Here is a 24,773-nt window from a genome sequence, read left to right as displayed (position 1 = left end):
CCCTTTCTGTGATGTGATGTTATTAATTAATTGCCTTTTAAGATTTCATGAAGCCTATCTGAGAGATGTCATCAGTGCTCTGTGGTAACTTGAGGCCTGAACTGCGATAATCACCTTTTTTCGCGTATATTTTCGGCTCACATTTCACGGGTGTAATAACGTTTCATTGTGTGAGCGGTAATTAGGTATGAATGTGACTGATCTCGAGGGCCGGTAGGTCTGCTGTTTCATTGCCGAGCTCCCGTGCTCCACACCAGCTGTTTACCCTCCAGTAACCTGGTACGGTTACTACTCTCCCACCACAACCCAGGAGAGCAGGGCTACTGGGGCTTCACAGAGCTCTGATACACCTGAGGCAGAGGAGACTAGCATTTGTCTGTGTTTAAGCAGAAGCTACTCTAACGTGGTCTACAGTCTGACTGTGGGGGCTTAGATCAACCTTCCATCCCCAGAGAGCAGTCGTATCACTGTGTCGTAGCATGGATGTTACACACTCCTGCTGCACATTTAACTTCAAAGTGAAGGCGCAGGGCAGTCTGGGAAAGTACCCAACCTCTTCTCGATCCCTACCAGGGCAGCCGTGCTCTATAGTCTGGAGAAAACATGCTGGTCACCTTCAGATTTTACTTAGCTCCTGGTTCTCCAAAGCCCCCATTTACTGACCTGTTAAGCAGCTACACTGGATAGGTAACGTCACTCATGTTGGGTGTTGGCTGGCACTGCTGATGAAGGACAGGGGTATCCCCTTACAGCCCCGGCTGCTGAAAATGAGGGCAAATGTGAAGCAGATGTGTCTGCAGACTGGGAGCGTTTGACCTGCAGTATCACTGCATGAGTGCCGCGCTTGCGCTTACATCACTTGTCCAGCAGGTGGTGTGCATCCCTGACCTTTTTGAAAGAACAGAGAAAAAAGCTCAGTCCAACTGTGTCTCTGATCTCGTGACATTTGACCCACTCATATGTTGGCACTTTCCGTCTGACCCCATCTGTCTCTAACCTCATCTGGCTCTGACCTCATCTGGCTCTGATCCCATACCTTCTGCGCCCCCCCCCCCCCTCCACTTCCTCCCGGTTGCCAGAACGTTCTACTGCAGGAGACAGTGAGGCGGGAGTGTGAGGAACGGGAGGAGCTGACGGCCGCCCTCTCACATGCCCAGGAGCAGCTGGTGAAGCTGCGGAGGACAGCCCCCCCCCTTAGCCCGGGGACCCCCCCTGCGGGACCCCGCATCCCAGGACCCAGGCTGCCGCCAACCTTGCCCAGGATTTCAAGCAAGAGGCCCACATCTGTGAGCGGAACTCGTCACAGGGTCAGCCTCACGACGGGAAGGAAGGAGCGGGCTTGAAGCCCCCCACTCCATTCAGAAATGCAAACAGTGCAAAGTTGTGATCAAAGGTCAGCGCAGAAGCGCCCACATGCACACGCACACACACCCGGCGATACCCGTGGTGGACATTGTGCGGTATCTTTATTTCAGGCGCGGATACAGTCACACACACGCACACACATACTCTCTCACGGCAGGAAGAGGAGAGCGTGACTGCAGACCCCCCCCCCCAGACACGAAGCAGCCCGTCCAGAGACCAAGATACTCGTGACTCCTGAAGAGCTGTCTCACGCACGCCTATCCAGCCCTTCCTCCCGCGCTTTTCCCATGTGATCCGTATCACTTGTTCCACGCAAGGCCTTTCCACCCCCCTCTTCCTTCTTCTGTGAGTTTGGCAGGAGGGAAACAGACAATCTGCATGGCATGGAACTAATTCTCCGAGCGAGGCGATGCATGGGAGAGCGCTCGCTCTGCCTGCCTGCCTCTCACCAAGATACTCAGAGCTGCAAGCAGCAAACTGAAGCATCACAACATGTTATGCTTCCAATTAATTTAATTCGATTCAATTGGGTGTGGGGGAGGGCCATGACACGTGATTGGCAGGCAGCCTTATAAAACACATGCATGCTGCTTTAATGACCCTATCAGAGAATGAGCTCCCTTTGTCACGAGCATGTTCCTTCACTGTCTGCGCTTCACATGGTCTTTGGTATTGTGAGGCACAGGGTGTCCTGACCACTCATAAGCTCACTGCTGTTAATCTTTGTCCAAGGGTGATGACGACTAGGTCACGTCTGGGAGGACCTGGGCAGGTCACGGCTTGTCAGGACTGGTTCTGGGCTGCGTGAGAGGGACAGTGAATTCATCATGACTGGACAGGCCTCATCCGGTTGGTGTGGGAGGACCGACGTCCCAAGTCAAAGTGTAGAAACTCTGGCTATCCTCCGATTCAGCCGATCGCATCAACATCACCCATTACAGTCATTCCTGCTGGGTCTAGGAATGACCCTACCCTGGGTGTCCCTCTTTCTCACTTCCTGCACATGTTTTTGGGGGGCGGGAGTGGTGAGCTGTAATTCCCTCAGGTGAGATGGACAAAAATCTTACTCGTGCAGTGCCCCCCCACCCACACCATGAAATCAGTAAATCTATGGCCTGCCACATGACACCTCCACTGACTGAAATGTGCTTAATGAAAATCTGCTACGGTCAATGCAACGAAAAATATAGTCAGTAAAGCAATCTGTAAACTTAACAATAAATAACATACTGGCAGCGTGAACTCCACCCCACCCCACCCCACCCCAAAAGCACACACAGTCCTGGATCTGTCCCACACTCGGTGTGACTCTCTGCCACATGGCTGGGGCGCCCTGGCTGCACGGAGCGTGACGTAGGTGTTGTGCTCTCACACGCGGGGCAGCTGCGCCGCTGCCCTGTGACCCCCCAGCCCTTTCATCCGTGCCGCAAACTGTAAACAAACTGCTGCGAGCAGCCGCTCTGCGCTTTCCTGTGCTGCCTTTGTTGTACTCGCCCCTTTAATCCGCTGCCAGAAAAGGCCTCGGTCCCTTTCGCCTGGCCGCAGGTCACTTCTACCGTCATCGCGAAACTGTGGCGGTTGAAGAACGCGGGGTCCCTTGCCCTTTTATCATTACATCACCTGGACTGTGGGAAAGGTTTAGCAATGCAAGGAAAACATCCAGTGGAGCCGGACTACTGCGCTGGGGCTCTGTGCCTGCTCACACTGTTCCAGCACAGGATGTCTGCATCGAGCCATCGGCACCGTTTTAGATAAACAAAATACACTGCTGACCAAATACACTGTAAGAAAGAATCACTGCCGGGCAGAATATCTGTTTTTTTTTACTGATTATATAACAGAAGATTGTTGTGCACAGTGGGGGTGAATGACATTGGGGGGTGGTGTGGGAGGGGGGGGGGTTGGGTACTGTTCCCACAAATGGAAACTCCTGATGCACCAACCAGGTCAAATGCCAACTATGAGCATGCTGTGTGCCAACAAACGCCATCCAATACCAAGACAAAAAGAAAACAGGACAGGAAAAGCAAGAAATATAGCAACCGGAAAAGAAATATGTTTTGAAGATTCTTTTGTCTCAGCAGGTACACATTTGCATCTTTTGCTGTGCCAGTCTGCAAAAGCAGGGGTAGCCCAGATTTTAAAGACTGTCTCTTCCCAGTCATCAAGCCCACAGCCGCTGTAGACACAGCTATTGTGGCAAATTGCAGTATATGGAACTGCAATCCAGCAGCGTGGGAGCCGTTTACAGCATGTTTAATGTCGCAGTATTAGTGATTTTTTGTTCTGCTTTTGCGTTCCATGTTTGTGATAGAAATAGGATCAAACATGGGTCCAGTGTCTGATATCCATCCTTAAATGAGACCCATGTTATAAATACAGTCGGTTTGTTTCTGCCTCTGGCAGAGCTCAGAGCCTTCTGAGTGTGAGAGTCAGGCTGCCCCCCCCCGAACCTAGCACACATCCTCCGCCGATCCTGAGAAAACACCGAGTTCTAGACAATGTTGGAAGCGGTAGTTCAAACCCCCAAGAGGGGCTCTATTGTACCATTCCTTTCACCATTATTCTTACATGAGCAATTTTGAACTAAATGATCAAATAGGCAAACGCACACAGCAACAAGGGCAGTTTCTGGGAAATCTTCGATGACAATACTGTAATTTACAGGGAAGGTGCATTTCTAACATTACCCCTCCTAGCTTCACTATCGCAACCATGCTTCAGCCCTAAGGGGTCCTAAAAACACTCCCTGGACATTCAGCAAACATCCAAGCCTGCAGTGCAGTAAGCAGCACTCTGCCTTCAAAACGGCATCGATGAGCTGCAGCGTTCAGAGTGGGGAATGGTGATTTAAAAAAAAAAAAAAAAAAAAAAAAAAAAAAGAGTTCCATGCTATCCAGAGGTTACGCCTTATCCTACCCAGCAGCGCCCTCTATCGTTATTTTTAAATAAAAGTTTACCAACCACAATATAGAAGTGATCTTTCTTGCCGTTGCATTTCAGGGTTTCAAACTGATGAATCAAAACAGAAACTGCTTAGCTGCGACAGAGCAGGAGAATAACTATATAGCATTCTCAAGTTCTTGGAAAGTGAAACCTCGGAGTTTTCTAATGTGAACTGAACATTCATTCATTAAGCATTTACGTGAATAAGTGGACTGTTAGTCATTTTTTTTCCTCCCATCACCCTTTTAGGACTGATTTCTCCCAAAATGATTTTTTACCTTACAGACATTAGTTTCAGGAAGATTTTCTGGTCTGTCCCCATCTACACACTGCCCAGTCAAGGAAACCACAGCACCCTCTACAGGCTGTAAGATGCACCAGTCTTGACAAGATTTGGAAGGCAGTCTGGATGGAGTAAGCGGTTTGACAATTCATACTGCACCACAAAACAGATCACCAGAAATCAACTGTTCAGTGGGTTGCAATGGCACATTTTATTGTCCATAGCAAAGACTCGCTGACCAGGTTTCATGAACAGAACCCTGACTTACAAGCTAGACCAATGAGACAGATCAGAATCACTTTTTTATTGAGTAAAAATCAGACATGAACACGTGCAGACTAAAAACCAGTGTAACAAATTCACCACGATTCTAACAAAAGAGGTCAGAAATCAAGTGTCTGCAGTCAGCTGTAAAAAAATAAGGTCTATGTCAAGAGAACCCCGTTTTCTCGCATCTGTACAGCAAACTCCTGTATACATACGTATGCCTGGAAAAGCAAAACGAACAGTCCAGGTATTCACTTTAAACTGTGCAAAATCTTGATGTCTTTCCTGAATTGTTTTACCCCCCCATTCCCGGCTATTACCGGTTGCTTTTATAAATCAAAGCATTCATTGTAATATGTTGGCAATAAGCCATCTTTACACTGTAAATATGTAGTTTCAAGTTCATAACTTTACACCTAAAGGTCCGCAGATGATAGCAACAGAACAAGCCAATCACGGAGCAGAGAGGGGATGAAGGCCCCACATTGCCCTTCCCCTTCCAGCCAGACCACAGGACAGGTTTCAGCGCCGGTGTCGACTGTGGCCCGAGTGACCACTGCTGTGGTGCTTGCTCTTGTGTGCACGATCATACGAGTGGGACCGTTCCCGCCGGTCCCTATGGTGGCCGCCACTACTGCGTTCGTGTTTGTGCTTCTTGGAAGTGGGCTCGGAGGTGACCCTGTCACGTTCGCGCTCCCGCTCCCGTTCACGGGACTTGCTAGCAGACCGTGAACGCGACTTCTTCCTCTTGTGTCCGTGCCGACCTTGCAGTTTGAGCTCGTCAGCCCGGTGCTTGGGCTTTAGGTGCGGCAAAAGCAGCTGGGGTGGCGAGGTGTGGTTCTGGTGACGCCGAGGTGATGGGCTTCGGCTGTGTGACCGGCTGCGTGAGCTGTAGGTCCCCGAGCGACTTCGCCGTGTGTTGTAGCTGTGTGAGCACAAAGGCCGAAATTCACTCAGACACAGGAAAACACGGACTGCCTGGAAAATTAACCGGAAATAGACCATTCTTTAGGTCATCCGACCTCAAGAGTAGCTTCTAAGGGGTTTGGGGGACTTACTGCCTGCGAGGTGAACGGGAGCGTGACCGAGACCTGGAGCGTGACCGACTCTCACTCCTGCTGTTGCGGTTCAACTTGTTTTCCTTCCTGAGACTGAGACATTGGATGGACAAAAATGTAAAATTTTAAATGGTCTTCTGAAATTCGACACAAATGTACTACATTAGGGGCCACATAGAACTACTGCCTTCCCAGACTTACCCGTTGTGAGGACTCTTAGAGCTCTGTGGTCTGTCTTCTGGTTCTTTTTTCACTGGTTTCAGCACCTGTGGATTTGGAGACTTCTCATCCCCCTTTGCTTCTCTCGGAGAACCTGAAAAAAATGGAAGCAGGGAGGCTTAGTCTCCCAAAAGTGGCGAATGGAGGAACAAAGACAAGGAAGCCCACCGAAACTTACATGGCTTGGACCCCGGAGAGAAGCCACCCAGGGTGGACAGGGCGGGGGTGCCGTCTGGGTTCAGTCCCTTAGCCTTCAGCTTGGCCTCCTGCAGGGCCATCTTTCGCTTTTCTACCTCTTTCTCCAACAACTCGTAGTTAGGCTGGAGCGGAGGAGAACAGATTAGAATGAAGAAGAAAAATCACCTAAATGAAAAACGAATGTAGGGACTAGGATCTCCCCCCCACGCCCATAGAGTGGGCCAAAAGCTCACCTTTTTCCTAGTGTAGAGTTTCAGAGTGGTGATACAAATGTCCCTGATCTCTTCCTCAGTGGCTCCAAAGAGTAGAAACCAGAGTGGCTTAGTGGGGAGAGGCATCTAGGTGTGAGAAAGACAGCATAAGTAAGTAGGCGGTGCATTGAGTGGGGACTGCCTGCAAGGGATGCATCAGCAAATAAGCCAGAAATATTCTAAAGAGAAAGGCCACTGAAGACTGTAGAGTGAAAGCAGAACTATGTGGCACCCACTTGTAGAGCACGGGCAGCGAGGTAAATGCAGGCACAGGCGATGGTCTCCACTTGAAACCTCACAAACACATTTGTCCGAAGGCTGTCGTTCATGTAATTCCTACGAAACAAAACACACATACAGCCTTGTTGCAACAGTAACTTCCTGACTTTCTAATACAACATAGGATACATTTCTTTTATCGTCATGGAGACTCAATTTAGCTTTGTCCTTTCTTTCCTGCAATCCTCCACACACCTTTCTGCCAAAAGGGAATTGTGCCGTCGCCAGCAAAAAATTTGCTGTGCCGTTCAGAGACTGAAAACACCATCTAATACCCATGTTGACACCAGCATGCAAAATGGGCTCCTTTTGGGGGAAGGGGGTGTCACGAGAAATTGATATTACTACCGAGATCCCTCAGTAGCCATTAGCATGTATACGCATAGCTACAGTATGCAAAACATGAAGGATTAGAGCTTTAACTCCCATCTTCAATTTCACACCTCTGAAAAAATCCAGAGAGGTCCTCAAACACTGCCCTTCTTAGAGCCTGTAGGTTTCACACAGACTGTGGTGAGACCTGCAGGTTCCTCTGTTGCTATAAAGACACTGGCCAAAAAAAGCACCCAAAGTGGCTATAATGAAATAGGTCATACACCAAATGTGGGACACTGGGGGGGAAAAAAACACAGAAAAGCTCCAAACAGGAAAGATTAAAGATGTGCAAACAAGGTGGATGTGGCTTTGTACGCTGCGCCATGCTCTACCACCGTCTCCATCAAGAGGCCAGAGGTCACAAAAGATAAGCTACCAGTGGAAAATCCCAATGAAGTCGTCGCTAATAGGCCATGCATGAAAGCCAAAAAACTTGCGATCTACAACTTGTTTTAAGGAAGAAAAAAATGTATTGGGGAATTTCTGGAGATATACTTTGGTGGGTCACGATTGTTTTTTTAGTGCAAAGGGATACTGATTGCGTAAAGGCCGATGACGACAGAACAGGATCCTGGGAGACAAAGCCTTAGAGGGAGGAATCCTGAAAAACATCTCTAGAGACCACATCAGGTATAGAATGCAACAACAATATAGCATTACAGTTTATCTACATTCAAAAAGTATACTCAGAAAAATAGTTAAAAAACGTTTGCTATGTTTACTGCTTGGTTGCATTTACGCATTTAGAAAAATAGCAAGTTTAATTCTACAGAACTACAAAAAAAATTACACCTGGAAGCAAACAAAAAATACAAATCCTTTTGACACCCAAAGAAAATAAGATGATGTTTCCAGATGGTAAAGGACCCCTTCAGTGAATCTCGGCAGAGAGCTCTCACTGGATTGGCTGTCTCGAGAAGGGAAGCCAATGGGGGGAGATTCCTGAGGTCATGTGGTTGGAGGAGCAGAGTTCAGAGGTTCTTTATGAGACTTACCATCATGGACTACCCTTTAATCAAAGAGTAGAAAGAAAGGACAAAGTTAAACTGAGTTCTCCATTTAAACGTATAAATGAAAATCAGACTTAAGTCACAACACAAGAGAAAGTCTGAATAAGAAATTCCATGAGATGCAGAACTGCAGTTTTACAGAAAGTCGAACCAAACAACAGTCCAAAGCGATCATCTACTCACCAGGCGGTCTGAACGAGTGTTTGGTTCTTCTCACATTCAAGGACTTGTAGGTACATTACAATGATCTGAAACAGACAGCAGACTTTATGCACCTTCAGTCAACTACAATCCGTTAGGAGCCTGAAGTCTAACAGTAGCCCAAACCACCCATCTCCTGCCCCCAAAAATGAAACATGCAAACCGCAGCAAGTTAAAATTCTGGCCCACACACACACACCACAGAACAGGTGTGCAGTGTGACACCCACTGGCGCTGCAGAATACCCCACCAAGAGCTTGGCAGAAGGCTCAATGCCAACTACCATGTAAAAACTGCAACGTGCCACGTGACCCACCTTGTGCGGATGCTTGACGTGAACACAGAAGCCCAGCTCCTTCAGAATTCGCCGCTCTGCTTTAATGACTTGATTTTTGGTGTTAATGTAGTTCTGATCCAGGATCAGTGGACTTGCACTCCTGATTTGCAAAAGGAAAATAATGTCTCCCAGGTAAACATCCAACAAAAATCTTTTTCTTTACTCCTGTTTTCCCCTTTCAACCAACTAAAGGCAACAGGTCCTAACTTTTTGACTCCTGTAACTTCAGTGGAAGCTTTTGAATCCAGCTGCCCATGCAGAAACTGACAAAACAACGGAGCCTCAGCAGAAACCACAGTGTAAATTGGAGCGCAGCTTCCACAGCAGCCCAACCTTAAACTCCCAAGCAAGACAGCACATTGCCATGTCCACCATAATGTCTGATCTGCAAAACATCTCAATGCAACAAAAAGACATCCAAATTCTATACTCTAAAACTGCTCTAAACAGGTCTCGTTATAGGTACAGAAAACTATACATCTGCTTAACCAGACCTCTGGCAACTGCACTGAACACAGTCAGTGAGAATGATTAAAGAATTACTCCATTAAAGACAACAAGTCTGTGTTTTTCTTCCATATCCACAACTACAGCTTTAAAACTATTAAAGCACTTTGCAATCAAAGTAAAAAAAGGGTAATCAATAATCTGAATGTACCTTCACAGCAAGCATTTGGAGATTAACAGACAATTCCAGAGAACTGAACTGTAATCAAAATAACATGGAAAATATGGGCACTTAATTCATTTTCACAATATCTCACCTGTTTACCACAGTTCTTTGAAGTTACAAAAATACAATATAGCACATCCCTTAATGCGATTTCTCAGCCTGCCATTTGAACACCTTTCTGACTGGAACTCAAACTTCTACGACTGAACCACCTAAGGTATGAAGGCACAAACAATTTAATGTAACCAAAATAGCAGAAAAATCACTGACAGAAATGCAACTGTTCTAGATTATGACCTGCAAGTGCAGAGAGAAATTAAACAGCCAACACAGCAAAAAGCGGTATGAAACCAACACCAAACATGACTTTTGTGAAAGACAAATGTAAGGCACTAGGAGTGATTGTGGGTGTTTTCCAGAAAGCATGACTTTTGTTTGTCTGCAGGATCAATGCATGCAAAATATTAAACGTTTAAAATGTTCCTGAGTATAAAAAAAGCTCTAGTTCAGTGGCCCATATGTAAAATCTAACACTAGATATACAAAAACAAAAGCCATGCCTGATTTCCTGTGAAGGTCATGGCAGTGTCTGACTGCAGTGACAATGTTGTTCTAAGATGGAAGTTACCACAAGCGCTGGCAGCTGGGACAAAAGCTTAGACTGAGATACAGGAGTTTCCCAGACGCCTGGAAGGAGTGGCCAACCTGTCATCCCCGATTCCAGTGACCCGCTGTCAGACCACTGGCTTCTCCCACGGGAGGAGGGGGAATGCAACACTTCGCTCACTGTTGCCATGCCGACAGCTTCATCTCTACGTACCATTCCACATCACCCAGGCATTGGTAAATGTAGCTGGTCGCTGTTAGTTGGTTGCAAGGGGAAAAGAGAACTTAAGTTAATGCCACAGTCCTGGTTTAACACAAAACAAATTCTTCTTAAGCACACACCAGACAGTTGTCCAATGACAGTTGTGAAAATGGTGCCCATTTTAATTCAGAGCACAGTCAACTAATAAGCTGAAAGCGCTACCGAAATGTCTCAATTGCACAGGAAAAAGGATCAAGCGGAGAAAGCTCAGTGTTCCCTACTACTGTTCAATATACAATAACTACAGCAGAAACCCCCTTTGCCTTTGGGACTGGGAAACAGAGTGCAGAAGAGCAAAGCACATATGATAAATGGATCTAAATCAGACGGAAAAGTAATACTTACAAAAGTTCAGGCAGTTTCTACTAATATCAGATTAGGCAATAAACGTCAAATTGTTTCAACTAAAAAGCTTCCTACACTGGAAAGGAATGAATTGGCTGTTGGAACAGAAGTTTAAGGGGCAGCACTTTCAAAGTTGGGGTGGGGTGGGGGCAGGAAGGGGTCGCTTACCTCTTGGCCCTGAGCTGCCGTAAGTGGTGGAAAACGTTGATCACGTCTCGTATCCGGCGCGGCGCTTCCTCGATCTTAGAGGCCAGGTTCACGCAAGCCATTGCCACGATCTGGAAATGAGGGACACAGAAAACACCTTCCGAAACAAATCCTGGCTGATCGGCCCAGGGGATCCCAATCGGTGCCGAGGGGCCGGATGCAGAAAAGCGGACAGCCCGCCCACACGCCGGGCAGGACACTCCAGTAACCCGAAACGCACACGGCCATTTTGGAAAATTACTCAGCCGAGCCGGGTGGTAAAAATGAATGCCAAGGAGGGATTCGCAGGCAACCTAAGTGCCAGCTCGTCGGCCAACGTATAATCCCTCATTACCCTCTATCACCCCATGCGTTGAGAGCTAGCGGCTAACAGCTAACACAACATGGCGGCCCGGGCCGCACCGCGCCTCCCCTCCCTCCGGATATGAAGCGAGAGCCGGGTTACCGCAGGCAGACTTACCTCGAAGCTGTGTTTGACAAAAGACTTGGAGTAGAAGAAACGGTGGAAGAGCACCTGCCCCGTAGCCATGGCCACCTGGAAAGCAGAAGCATAGGCCGGTGAAGCGCTGGCCCTCGATGTCCGCAGCCCACGGTGCGGCGCCGCCATTTTGTTTTTGTCGTTATGCTGGAGACACAGTTACGCCGATTTTTCTATCCCGAAAATGTATGTAAACAACTACGTTAATTTTTACGAAATTTAGATGGATAGTACATGAGAAACTTTGTTTTATATATACTGGCAAATGTTTATATTAAGGCAAAAATGAAACCGGCGTTAATCGTGACTGATGTTACCTAACTATTCCTGAGACGGCGTTATTTAATATTAATGAAAAATTATACCACGGAGAACATACGATAGTCTAGTTATTTAAACATACCTGAGGCAGCCGAAGAAGAATACCGGCAGACTGGATTAGCTCGCACCCCAAGATACGGAGATCCGTTTCGGTCTGGAGGTCGAGGCCGTCCAGCATAGATGGTGTCGGCGAAAGCCGCTCCTCCGGTATGAGCGAGTTGTCGATCGTGAGGGAGACCTCGGAGTACAGCTTGTCGCCGATAAGGATGCCTTCATTGTTAGTGGAGGTATTAGCGACTGCAGAAAAGGAACCGGCGGCCATCTTCGCCTCAGCCTGGAGCACAACGCGACGACCGTTGAGAAAACGCAGCGCGAGGTGACTGTGCGCCCGTGACGCAGGCACGCCGGAACACCGCCGCCGCCGCCCAGAGATTGTGCACATCCGCGACCCTCCCTCAGACAGATTGAGTAATAAACAAACTAGAGCGCCGCGATTTTCCCTGTTTAAAGCCGCATCAGCACGCTAGAGATACAGACGGAGTGAAGATGATTATTCCGTGCCTTTCTTTTAACGGGACAGTGCTGCCGCCCAAGACTGATTAAACTGAATAATGCCTACATCTGACTGGAATCTCAGAACCGTCCTGGCTGTGATAGTTTTGATAGATAGTTTTGTTGAGCCGCATCGCATCACGCTGTTTTCCAGTTTGTTTTCACAATGTTACATTAAAAACAACCTTAAAAACATGGGGCATGTTAGCACGAAATGTTAATACAAATAAATCATTGACATTTAAAACGATACTTCTACCAGGTCACGTTTGTTTACTTTATGTAATACATCGACACATTACGTTGGCACACACGGTGAGGATGAGTACAGAAAATTGCAAAATAAAGGAAAAGCAACTGCTAGCTATCGGATCAGTTTGCGTTTAGGTCATATGTAAATCAGCACACTACATCACAAGGTTCTTCCTTTGGGAAGTGTCTTGGTAGAACGATTTTCATGTATTTCCCTGCTTCAAAAGTAATTTAAAAAGTCCAACATGTGTATATGTAGAACTGTGTTCAGTAATTTTAGAAAAGTACCAGCAGTAAAATGGAAATGTTCAATTGGACCACATGACTTGGAACTACTTACACTCCTGATATAACTAGTAAATACGAAATGTCTTTTTGGGAACAAAAGCGCAAAAAACTTAACAAACATAAACAGTATCATAATGATTCAGAAATCTGCCAAATGGTAAATTAGAAGTTAACAAAAAATGTCATTTTTTTCCCAAAAAATGCACTTTTTAACAGCTGCCTTTAAAACGCCTTTTAATTTACTACGTATCACATTTAACAGCATTTTGAGTATCAACCGACTGAGTCACTGACAGGGGAAGCTCCACTGACGTAGTTTCCAGGAATATGCGCTTCTGCTCCGCTCACATTTGAACATATCACTCCGCCAAAATGTCCGCTAAACGCGAAATGCATTGTGGGAACCCCGCTGAACGTGTTCATTGCGTCGTGCAGGTGGGTCGAGAGAGCGGACGCGTGACGTAACCACCTATAGAAAGAAAAGGAAGCCAACAAGGATTTTCTGTAACATACCATAAATATTTTGTTTTTAATCGCGTGGGTGTCAAAGAAAATATCCGTTAATGACTAAGGATTTAAAACGTTGTGAAGTATTTTTCAGCTCGTTAGAATTTGTAGAATGTGATCTTAGTGGTAGATTAACCCAGGAGTATCAAACCATGTATAGAATGATTGGTGCCCCAGTTACTTAATCACCTATTTGTTTGTTTTCTTCTTCATCGCAATGAATATGTGTACATTACACGCCTTTGGCATCCCTCCAGGCCCAAAATAAGAGATGTGAAACCTCAGATGATTCATTCTGACCTGGTGGGTGTGCCGGTGCTAGTGGCTGGTGGTAGCATTCACAATTACTTGATGTGCTTGGATACACAGAGCCTTGCAGCTCCAACCATCTCCATAGTGTTTTTGGTGTGGAGATCCTGACTGGTTCTCTTGGTAACTGGGTTAGGCCGCTGAGACGGGGCGGGTAGGAGCAAGGTGTTCTACAGCATGCTGTGTCAAAGATGGCTGGAATATGCCCCCATGTGCATGGGGGTGCCTGTGTGGTAACTATGGTGGTTGCAGCACATTGATGGGTGCTATTTGAGGTCTGTTCTAGCTTAATCTCATTCCCTCCCCAAAAACAGCCATATCAGATGCAGGGCACTTGAGTGAGGTTTAAATAAATTAGTTGCTTTTTATAAAATCCACCCTCCATCCATCACACATGCCAAGCGGCGTCGATCTGGTCTGACTGAAAGGCATGATGTGTCATTAAGTTCTGATGATGGAGCTCTGCATCTGCTCTGGCCCGTCAGCTCCTGATCCGGCCTGCTCAGCAATGTGAGGGAACTGTCCAGCTGGTGGGGGGGAGGGGGGGGGTTCTATTGCTGACCCCCCCCAGCCCTGGGCTGAGGGAACCTTGGTTAAATACTGATGTTTGAAGTTGGGTTAGATCACATGGGAGCAGATGGGCTGATCAGCGACTCGCCCTTTGGCAGTAATGGTCCATTCTGGTCTGTTCTGCATCTGGCTTCTTGCCTGTTTGCTTGGCTCGCGGGAGTTTTACTTACACAGAAATGTTCTGAAGGCAGAAGGAAAAACAATTGGTTCAGAGAGATAACTAATCAGCATAACTAAGCAACCAGAGAAGGCAGGACCAACCAATCAGATATCTTGGTCTCCGCCTCCTCTAGTGGTCTGGGCCCACCTCCTGTACAATCTGATTGGTTATCTCTCTGAACCAAACATTTTTCATTCTACCCTCAGAACATTTTTGTGTACGTAAAACTCCCATGAGTGTTTGCTTACCAAACTTTAAAATGAAGGTGTGAATGATGAAGTGTCTTGGCTGATGCTGTATAAAGCAGCGACAGTTCATTGTCAATGGACAGTTGAAACAGACGGTACCACCGTGGGCATGATTTAGGTGTGGGCGGGGCTAATGACAGCCTTTTCACTCAACTACTGCCTGTGATGACTGTTGCTTTGTATCAGCCATATAGCAGTTAATGAAGCCTTCGAGCTGCTGTAAGTGTGACTGCGTTTTCATGTGAAAGTGTGTGGTGATGTGGACACTCTTCAGCCTGAGGATACTGTGTGAAGTTCACACATTCTGCAAAGCAGCAGAAAATTTAACTTGAGGCTCAGTACTCAAAGTCTTCCCTTTAGTATTTAATTCTCAAAGACCGATCCAAAGCTTTGCCATTCTCTGTCATCAGGGCAAAAGACTTTTAGAAGTGCGACAAGGCTTAGAATAAGTTTCAGCATTTGGTATTTAAATATTCTGACTCATGTCTTTTCACAACCCTCACTAAAGTCTACAGAGTATCTTGTAAAAAAAAAAGACTAACCTGAATGAACATGAAATCACGCCTATGAAATTCAAAAGCTATCCACAAGGGGGCAACATTAGCCTACTCTGCACCACACGGAGCTCTCCACAGACGAACCATATCCGTGTTGTCTTGAATATTCACTTTTTTATGGTTACATATCCTGCGCTGTGTACGAATACTTCTTTCTGTCACACAAAATATGATGAAGGTCATGTGCACCCATGGAGACAGGCTCTTGAAGGGGGTCACACGGTCACAGGCACAGGTGCCTGGATAGCTGCAACACCGCCCACACAGTGGCAGCAGACACATGCAGAAAATACAGGCTTTTATTGGAAGAGTGAGCACATGATTTTCTTATTCACGTTCATGCCTTTTGCTGAAGGCTTGCAGCCCAAACACTACGTAGGTTAGCTGCTGCAGATCAGCATGGGCCAGGGTGGGGGGCCACAGTGTGTTCAACTGGAGCATCCCAGTACCCTGCCATAAAATTGGGGGTTTAGTACGCTCTACGTCAATTTTGTTATTCTCATTGAAAACGGAACACAGTGACGCTGTTCCATCGGCAGAGACAGACAGCCAGGCACCCAAGAAACACATAAACCAAGTTTACAGGACACTCCTAAGTCATAAACTCATTTTCCATCTAAATCAACACTGCACACAACATGTGTGACACTCAGTTTCCCTACACACACTATTGTGCTATGAAAACAGCTAATTCACAGTGCATTAGTAAAGTGACTAATTACAATTTAATTGCAACTAAAAGTAAAGAATATATTCAGCTTTGATTCTGTCCTTCAGTCTGTGCCTTTTGTCTTTTAAAAGTAAAACTGTGGAAAGTATCAGTAAATCATTAAAATCTGGACCTCGATTCCAAACCCAGGCCTTGTTTTCAGTTCTCCCAGGTAGGTTAATAATTACTGATTCTGATTGGCCAGAGGCTTCACACCTGGCTCACAGGTAAAGAAAGGCAGTGCTCGGACCTCGAGGACCGTGATTTGAACAGCCCCGCTGCATGCCATCTCCATTCCTACTTGCAGCACTCTTCAACGTCATTTGCATGATCTGACAAATACCGTTGTGTGTACATAGCGATAGTCTCCGTGGGTCCAGTGCCTGGTTTCCATACTAGGAGAATTTAAACAATGCTTTAAACTATCTCTATGTTCAGGCATTTGGTAAGGCTGCCTTGACAGGGCTATTTAAGCATGTATATTTTTTGGCCCAAAACAAAACTTTGGGAGGTATTAAACTATAGGGAGAAGCACATGATCGGTTGGCAATGCGGCGTGGTCAAATCCCCAGCAGCGCAACCCTATTATATGGATCGAGCTCTGATTAGAGTAGGACTGTGCTGTTGCAGCCTTAATCACAGACCAACTACAGCATGACAAACACTGAGCAAGGCATTATGGGTAAGGATAATGCAGAGTGGGATTCTGTGCTGACAGGGGAAACTGGAGGGCTGGTTTCTAATTAGACATGGGGTATTTAAGCAGCCAATGAACTGAGGTGGTCCGTCTTCTCCCCTCGATGTCACTGCTTCCTTGTTCCCGGCGAACTCAGCTGAAGAGCTAAATCAGCCAGGATGCTTTTTCTCCTTCGCTCATGCAGCCCACCTTTCTTCAGCGTGTTTATGCCTGGGAGTTATTATACCCAGCAGGGAAAGGTCAGCATTTCCTGAAAAAGTGCTTGTTCGACCAAGATTGCGGTTTCTCTTCGGGAGTTATTTTAAAATGATCACCGCTGCACAGCGTACAGTACAGTGTCAGCCAGAGAGTCTCAAAACATCGTCAGACTTTTAGTTTCATGATCGACTGAGGGGGGGGGGGGGAAGACAGAGAGAGTTCTTTGCCAGAAGTTGCCTTGCGTTCTCAGATGACTCGGTCATTGTTAAACGCAGATGAGTTTGATCGACCTGAGGGCTGCATTCTGTGTCCGCAGGGTGATCCCTGTCACACGGGAGGTGACCTATAGTACCCCGAGGGCGTATGTGCCTCAGAAACCTGACGTCTGCACGCCAACATGCCATAACCAGGCCTGTACGAGCATCAGAGGTAGAAAGTTCAGGTCCAGAAAGCACGAATCCAGATCAAGGTTTTGTTTCAACCATCCAGTTGAGTATAAAGAGTCACAGTCACAACTGCTTGGCTGAAGCAAAGCTTTGGTGTGGATCTGAACCTGAACCTTCTGGCTGCTGGGATTGTTAGTCCTGCTAATGGAAGGTAATTTTCAGGCAGATGTTTCCCTCTGCTTCTGTCTCTCTGTACCCTTTGCTAATTGCAGGTCGCTCGCTAATTGATCAGCACACCTTGCACATTCCTGGTCTAACACTGAGAACACATTCTCACACACAGGTGCCTGAGATCTGGTTCCGGGTAACATTGGACATACAGGGCACCACAGGGTAGGTGGTTTTGAAATAGGTGGACAAATTATAGGTAAGTAGTTATGGATGGGAAACAGGTAGGTGGTTCTGGATGGGTCAGTTCTTGGTGGTTCTGGGCAAGACACAGGTAGGTGGTTCTAGATGGGTCACAGGTCGACGGCTCTGGGCAGGTCACAGATAGGTGGTTCTGTGTGGGTCACAGGTAGGTGGTGGCCTCCTGGTGCTGGTGCTCCCGGACCTGTGCCATGGCCACATTGATGCACTGTAGCCACTCCTCGGTGCGCCGCTCGTCCCGCGCCTTCAGCACATACGTGCGGCTCTCTGTGAAGATCTCGAAGGCGCGCGGTAATCCGCAGTCCCGCCGCTTCCGCACCACCGCCTTCACGCTCTGCACCTTGCTTAGCTCGATGGGCCCATCTTCAGGGTCGTCCTTCTGGGGGGGACACATCGGGGGTAGGGTCAGTGTGAAACGTGAAACCCCCCCCCATACGACACCTGTTCATCGTGACTCGCTCCCAGGGCCCCTGTTTGCTGTCCAGCGATTCATTTTTTTTTTTAAAAAAAACATTGTTTAACAATAAAGACCTTGTTCTGCTGAAACGAATTACAATAATGACTCAGCCACACATTAGAAATACTACAGGCTCTTTCCAAACATCACAATAGTAAAAGATAACAGATGTGCCGCACTACCGGCTAGCTGACGGCCAGTGCCGGATGAATGGCTGGATTTATATCGACCTGCGTGTTCCTCGTTAGCCGGGCCGTGGTGCCGGCTGGTTAACCACAGCACTTCTTTCCCTGGGTGGTTTTCATTAGACCATGTTCCCTCTCGCCCTGAATCCAGGCTGTGAGTCTCCCTAATGCTGGTGTTCTTGTGTGCGCTGACATCCCTCCTTCCTGCCTCTTGTTCTTTTTTTGTTCTTTTCTTCCACAATGTTTGCCTCGGTCACTTTTTACTCTCAGCACCTTGTGTTTTGTTTATAACCGGCTAATTTTCTGTAGAACAGGGAACAATGTCGCTATTGAAAGTAGCCCTCCGGTGAACTTTTGACTTTGTTCCATGGATATTGGGAGGCTTTGACCTTTGACCTTTCACCTGCACTATGACCCCCCCCCCATGCTGAGGGGTGAAGCAGTGGGGTTACTTACCGATTTCCCCTTGCCAAAGAGCAGTTGGTTTCCGGCCAGCGTGAAGTAGCGGGTCTTCCAACGCTTGATGAACTTCCACCTCACCTGCTTCTCCTTCAGCTTGCCCTCGATGAGCGGCTGGCCCTCCCTGTTCACCACTGACAGGGGAAACAGATAGGAAACCTGAGGGTGAAGGACAGGACCTCTGGCATGTGTCTGTGAGCCTGGAGCTCATATCGCTAAAGACAAGCGTTACTCTGTTTGGCTTTCTACAGCCTCGATAGGACAAGGGAAGTTCACCGTGACACCCCCACATAGGCCAGAGTCAGACAGACACTGGCTCAGGACACGTGCTGGCCCCCCTGCCCACTCCTGTGAGCTGTTGAGAGACGGCTGTGGCCCCCCTCGCTCATGCCACTTACCCTCTTGTAATGTTCCGGAATCGGTCCGGGGACCGATCACATGCCACGCAGCACCAGTCAAACAGGAAACGCGATTCAAAGCTGTCCAAGAACCGTACAGAGCACCCCATTGTCGAGAAAGGGCCTTTCATCCACCCGCCCGGCCCTTCTGACAGCGGGACCGTCGGATCTGAGTCTTTGACTGCCAGCATGAGATTGCTGCTGGGATGAACGTGTGCTGCTCGGGGTTCAAAGACAGAACGTTCCAGAGCAGACACTGCTAGACGGTACACTGCCCTCACTTCCATTGGTTGCTGTGAATGCTGATATAACACCGTGTCCAGAATAGAGGCATTCGCAAAGCAAATAAGAAAAAGCACCATGCTCCTCAAGTGAGTCAGAGCACCATGATCCTCACGGTTCTGAGTCAAAGCACCATGATCCTCACGGTTCTGAGTCAGAGCACAGTGCCCCTGAAGGTTCTGAGTCAGAGCACCATGCCACCTGAAGGTTCTGAGTCAGCGCTGACCACCAACACTGGTGGAGCCAGCAAACATCCAGTAGAGGATAATCACTATGACTACACAGATTAGGAATGTCGGTGGGCCAGGCTTCTGGTGACAGGGAATGGGGATGTAATGCAGACTAAAAGTGTGCATGCAAGTGCCCTTGGGGGAGCATCATATGGGCTGGATGGGATGTAGCTCACCAAGAGTGTGGAACCTCAGGCTGAACCACCGATCAGTTCAGCAGGAAAGAAAAGGAGCCTCAGAGAGGGAGAGGAGAGTGCCACAGTCAGCATTAAACGTGGAGCAGATGGCCAAAGCAGGAGGCACACACAGCTGCATGTGGATGACAGGCTGTACATTCCACCATGCAGCGTGCTCCTATGTGGGGGCGCCAGGGGGTACAGTGACTTCCATAGCTTTTTGGTTACAGTGACACACAATGTTCAGTCTCTGATGCGATTCACAGTGCTGGTCTCCTCCAACCCCGGTGAGGAGGAGGAGGAGGAATGACTCCCTGAGGAATGACAGACTGAGAAGTGACACACTGAGGAATGACACACTGAGGAATAACACACTGAGGAATGACAGACTGAGGAATGACAGACTGAGGAATGACACATTGAGGAATGACACATTGAGGAATGACACATTGAGGAATGACAGACTGAGAAGTGACACACTGAGGAATAACACACTGAGGAATGACACACTGAGGAATGACAGACTGAGGAATGACAGACTGAGGAATGACACATTGAGGAATGACACATTGAGGAATGACAGACTGAGAAGTGACACACTGAGGAATGACACACTGAGGAATGACAGACTGAGAAGTGACACATTGAGGAATGACAGACTGAGAAGTGACGAGTGGGACTGATACACGTCACACACACTGACACATGTTTGCAGTTTGGCCTTGCTGGGGACCATGCACAGTGACGTCAGCCCTACAAAACTCAGAAACGATTTCAGTTGATCGCAAACAAAAAAAAAACTCTTAAACCATTTAAAAAGGGTTTGTGTGTGGGGGGGTGCTCATATTGTATGCATTTCAGGATTTCTGTGCTTGCTTTGAATTTATAAAAATTTGTCTACACACAAAGCTCCAGTCTGGCTTGGCCAAGCTCCGCTGCTCTCACGCACTGGTGGCCTCTGCATCCCCAGTTACATACCGTGTGTGTCAGATGTGTGCAAGGCTTGACACACTTTAATCACAATGAAACATAATCTGAACAATAACAAATGTTGATAATTGATATTAACTGAACAATATGGGCACAAGGAGAATGGCACCTGAACGAATGTCCAGTTTTAAACAGATGGTAATCCGATTAAGCATGTGGTTATGGTGACCAAAAGCCTGGTCAATTATGTATTCAGAAGCATCAGGACCACATGCAAGGTAAGGTCCGGTCGATCTGCCAGCTTCTCCACCATGGAGATATCCATCGAACAATTATACTCAAACTCACCTCACCGAGGCCCCCACAAGGCCTGTGATACACAAAACCTGGCTCCGCACGTTAGGACAATCTGTCCATGATCGTAAGGTTGCTGGTTCACGTTCCAGTGTCAATAGAATGATGTCACCTTTGAGCAAAGCCTTTAACCACCCAGTTGCTCCAGGGACTGGCTGACCCAACTTTTTCAAAAGTACGTCATTTTGGAGAAAAGCATCAGCTAAACTAAAGATAATATGTCTGCTCAGGTGTGGCCCAGTAAAAAGGTGCCAGTCTCACTATGACAGTGTATGCAGATTGATAGACTGATGTTAAATGACAGAAGGGTGTTGGTTCGAGGGTATAAATAGCATATGAAATGTGCTGGAGATGTGCGTCATGGGTAAGAGTCTGACAGCAGCCTCGCTGATTCCTGGCTTTCGACTCGCTGTTAGAGATCCAGTCCTGCACGTGACGTCATGGAGTTTTTAATATGTGTGATTTCAACACCCCCTAGTCAGGCGGGGGGGGGGGGGGGGGGGGCTGGTCCGTCATTAAACTGCGAGTATAGCTTTGTGAAGAGCGACTCTTGCCTTGACAAGTCAGTGGAAACATTTTGGTGGTGCCCGCTCACTGGATTCCTCAAGCGGGGAGCTTACAGCTTTATTAGCAATCCTGATATCTCCGTTGGTGCTCTTGCAGTGAATGTTTGCTTCATTTTAGCTTCACTTTGATTTGGGGCTGGAACTGGGTTCGTGAAAATGCACAAATTCCAGGCAGAGCCACAACTAATTATAAAGCAAAGAAACAGCCCAGGGGGGTCCCTGATTTATACGCTACCCCCTGCCCAGCCCCCGCCAGCCCAAAACACGAAACGTACATGAATCTGGATCAGGCCTTTCATTCAAAGCATGTATTTCAGCAATAAATTCCCTCACAATTATTGTTTGAATTCTAAAGGGCTCCGAAACGATTTTCAGATCCTCTGGGAGCCCCAAAAGAAAGCGTGTGTCAGCAGGGGCCGAATCGGGGAAAGGGGGGGTTGGTTTTTATGGAAAGCGGAACACAGAGACCCTTGGGGAATGACAGAGCCTTGCCAGGGTGATGAACAGACATCAGCATTTACTACAGGAACTGCTGTTCTGCGCGGCCTCTGGTGAGCATGGCTCTTCCTCTATCAGCACACACAGACACAAACAACCCCCCCTGCAGCCCCCCCCCCCTCCAGCTTCTGCCACATGTCGTGAAGCAGACTTGCAGGTTGGTGACTGTCCCCCTCATAGGTGCCACTTTAAAAGTGGCCTGTTATTTATTAGGGACGGGCGCATGTACATTTTAGTTGTCCAGCAGACGCTTTTATCGTTCATGTTTGAGAGAGCAGGGTCAGTCGGTCCCCAGGCCGTAAAGGCTGTGGAGGTTGTTAGGATCTTAAGACATCCGCGGCTCAGCCCCCGGTTCTCAGACTGAGAACATGGTTATTAAAACATCAGAGGTAAACAAATCATTCAGGGCTCATTCGGGGCTTCAGTCCCCAGTGGATCAGGCTTCTGACGCGTGTTATGGTTCTTGCTCAAGGGCCAGACTGTGAAATCACTCTACCAACCTTCCGGTTACAGACCCAGCATCCTAACCCACTGAGCGACAGACCGCCCCCACGTAGCCCCCCCTGCTAACCGCTCGCCTCATCAGCTGTCCCTTTGTCCCTTTGGATCACTATCCATAACGCCCTGGTTGTAATGTGACGATTAGGGAAGGTCATTCCTGTTAGCGATTCACACACACACTGCTACTGATGACGCTAACGGCTAGTAGCTGCGTCTCATAGGGAATCTCTGCAGGGACCTGCGGCTGATTGGCCCACCTTCTCGCCCCCCGCCCCCCACCTTCTCTCCCTCCCCCCCTTCTTGCCCCCGCCTTCTCGCCCCCCCTTCTCGCCCCGCCTTCTTGCCCCCGCCTTCTTGCCCCCGCCTTCCTGCCCCCGCCTACTTGCCCTCCCCGCCTTCTTGCCCCCGCCTTCCTGCCCCCGCCTACTTGCCCTCCCCGCCTTCTTGCCCCCGCCTTCTCGCCCTCCCCGCCTTCTTGCCCCCGCATTCCTGCCCCCGCCTACTTGCCCTCCCCGCCTTCTTACCCCCGCCTTCTTGCCCCCGCCTACTTGCCCTCCCCTCCTTCTCGCCCTCCCCGCCTTCTTGCCCCCGCCTTCCTGCCCCCGCCTTCTTGCCCCCACCTTCTCGCCCTCCCCCCCTTCTCGCCTCCGCCTTCTTGCCCTCCCCGCCTTCTTGCCCCCGCCTTCCTGCCCCCGCCTTCTTGCCCCCGCCTTCCTGCCCCCGCCTTCTCGCCCTCCCCTCCTTCCTGCCCCCGCCTTCTTGCCCCCGCCTTCCTGCCCCCTCCTTCTTGCCCCCGCCTTCTTGCCCTCCCCGCCTTCCTGCCCCCGCCTTCTTGCCCCCGCCTTCTTGCCCTCCCCGCCTTCTTGCCCCCGCCTTCCTGCCCCCGCCTTCCTGCCCCCGCCTACTTGCCCTCCCCGCCTTCTTGCCCCCGCCTTCTCGCCCTCCCCGCCTTCTTGCCCCTGCCTTCCTGCCCCCGCCTTCCTGCCCCCGCCTACTTGCCCTCCCCGCCTTCTTGCCCCCGCCTTCTCGCCCTCCCCGCCTTCTTGCCCCCGCCTTCCTGCCCCCGCCTTCTTGCCCCCGCCTTCTCGCCCTCCCCGCCTTCTTGCCCCCGCCTTCCTGCCCCCGCCTTCTTGCCCCAGCCTGCGTATTCCGCATACCAGCCCCTTACCTGCGGCCTTCTCGGGGTTGTTGCACATGAAACAGAGCCAGTCTCCAGCGCTCTCGCTGTAGCCGAACAGGTCGAAGAAGCGCACCTCCTTCAGCTGGGACTCCAAGCTCTCCAGATCCTGGTGGAGACAAAGGAGTAAAGAAAACATGTCCGCTACAGATCCAGCTCATTAACGAAGCAGATCGTCAGTGATGTGAAATGTCTCCCTGTCTACAGGAGAGCCTCAGAGGGACATTCAGAAGGAGGAGAAGGTCTTCATCTTGCCCATGGACACATGTCCCTTAAGACGGTGAAGCCACCACCTTAAGTACTTCTCGATGTTCTTGCTAAAGTAGGGGGGATATAGGAGAAAAGTGATTCAAAATTCTTTTCATCCTATGGGCTGAAATGAGTAGAAGCCAGTGCAGCCATTTACATGCGGAAATTTCAAAACTCTTTGGATCCCAGCACAACATTAATCAGACATCAGCCTGTGCCCTCATCAGACAGCAGCACATCCATCTCTGCTGGGGAATCCTCGGCTGGGAAATGGATACGTGTGTGTTTACATACGTGTGCGTGTGCAAGTAGGGACGTGCCAACAGAGATGGCGGCCGGTGCCAAACCTGTGTCCGCTGTGTCTGAAAACACGTGTGTTTTGATTGATTTGAGCTCACGCTCGTGGCAGTCAGAATAGACGCCGACGTAAAGAGGAGCTGACACAGCACGGCCAGGTCCCAGCATGCTCTGGGAACTTCAGAGGCGGGCGGCCCCCTCCCTGAGGGTGCACGATCACACGGAAACGGGCTGATAACGGGCTCCATTCCCCCGAGGTGGCATGAGTGGTGAGTGCTCTCCGGACCGGGCCGGCTGACCCACACAGCAGTAGGGGGGTAGACTTATCACAGCACAGATATGGGTTTCGGAACCATGTGGATATGGGCCTGGGGCTAATGCTACGCTAAAGCAGGACCATGTGGGGAGAGCACAGAGGCGCATGACCCACTTCACCCCAGTAAATCACGTCAGCAGGCCTCTTTCCATCTG

At 48.8% G+C, this 24,773-nt stretch overlaps 3 protein-coding genes across 8 annotated transcripts in view; 1 reads left to right on the top strand and 2 right to left on the bottom strand.

Annotated features, from left to right (window-relative positions):
* The window catches only part of lekr1 (Leucine-, glutamate- and lysine-rich protein 1), a 31,171-nt gene extending 26,944 nt beyond the window's left edge, over positions 1–4,227 (top strand). For both annotated transcript variants that reach the window (XM_023792683.2, XM_023792684.2), the window contains one exon: positions 1,080–4,227. In XM_023792683.2, coding sequence (XP_023648451.1) covers positions 1,080–1,343 — 264 coding nt within the window. In that variant the 3' untranslated portion in view covers positions 1,344–4,227. The remainder of the gene's footprint in view (positions 1–1,079) is intronic.
* Positions 4,228–4,883: 656 nt separating this feature from the next.
* ccnl1a (cyclin L1a) lies at positions 4,884–12,150 on the bottom strand. 3 transcript variants are annotated; one of them, XM_023792504.2, is made up of 11 exons: positions 11,764–12,123; positions 11,343–11,417; positions 10,844–10,953; positions 8,769–8,889; positions 8,435–8,499; positions 6,824–6,923; positions 6,570–6,674; positions 6,317–6,458; positions 6,121–6,232; positions 5,920–6,012; positions 4,884–5,786 (listed from the first exon to the last, which is right to left on the bottom strand). In XM_023792504.2, exons 1-11 carry the CDS (start codon positions 12,121–12,123, stop codon positions 5,384–5,386), a joined length of 1,686 nt encoding a protein of 561 aa, XP_023648272.1. In that variant the 3' UTR covers positions 4,884–5,383. The 3 variants fall into 3 exon arrangements, 2 of the variants coding, with proteins under 2 accessions (XP_023648272.1, XP_023648273.1); XR_002835854.2 differs by lacking the exons at positions 4,884–5,786; positions 5,920–6,012; positions 6,121–6,232; positions 6,317–6,458 and adding an exon at positions 8,237–8,250 and having other exon boundaries at positions 6,653–6,674; positions 11,764–12,150; XM_023792505.2 differs by lacking the exons at positions 4,884–5,786; positions 5,920–6,012; positions 6,121–6,232; ... (1 more) ...; positions 6,570–6,674; positions 6,824–6,923 and adding an exon at positions 6,943–8,250 and having other exon boundaries at positions 11,764–12,149.
* A 3,255-nt stretch (positions 12,151–15,405) lies between these two features.
* Positions 15,406–24,773, bottom strand: part of veph1 (ventricular zone expressed PH domain-containing 1) — a 41,618-nt gene continuing 32,250 nt past the window's right edge. For all 3 annotated transcript variants that reach the window (XM_023792651.2, XM_023792650.2, XM_023792649.2), the window contains 3 exons: positions 23,748–23,865; positions 18,642–18,778; positions 15,406–17,922 (listed from right to left, as the gene is read on the bottom strand). In XM_023792651.2, coding sequence (XP_023648419.1) covers positions 17,686–17,922; positions 18,642–18,778; positions 23,748–23,865 — 492 coding nt within the window. In that variant the 3' untranslated portion in view covers positions 15,406–17,685. The remainder of the gene's footprint in view (positions 17,923–18,641; positions 18,779–23,747; positions 23,866–24,773) is intronic.

This window comes from Paramormyrops kingsleyae, chromosome 17 (genome assembly GCF_048594095.1).
Source record: "Paramormyrops kingsleyae isolate MSU_618 chromosome 17, PKINGS_0.4, whole genome shotgun sequence".
In the NCBI taxonomy this organism is placed as follows: Eukaryota; Metazoa; Chordata; class Actinopteri; order Osteoglossiformes; family Mormyridae; genus Paramormyrops; species Paramormyrops kingsleyae.
The sequence above is the reverse complement of the archived record's forward strand: the minus strand, read 5'-3'. Positions and strand labels throughout refer to the sequence as shown.

Coding starts and splice junctions, on each gene's coding strand:
- ccnl1a (XM_023792504.2), bottom strand. CDS start 12,123: ATGTGCACAATCTCTGGGCGGCGGCGGCGGTGTTCCGGCGTGCCTGCG. Junction 6,924..8,434: donor ACACTCGTTCAGACCGCCTG/GTGAGTAGATGA, acceptor TTTGTTTCGTAG/GAATTACATGAACGACAGCC. Junction 6,233..6,316: donor CTCTCCGGGGTCCAAGCCAT/GTAAGTTTCGGT, acceptor CATTTTTTTCAG/GTTCTCCGAGAGAAGCAAAG.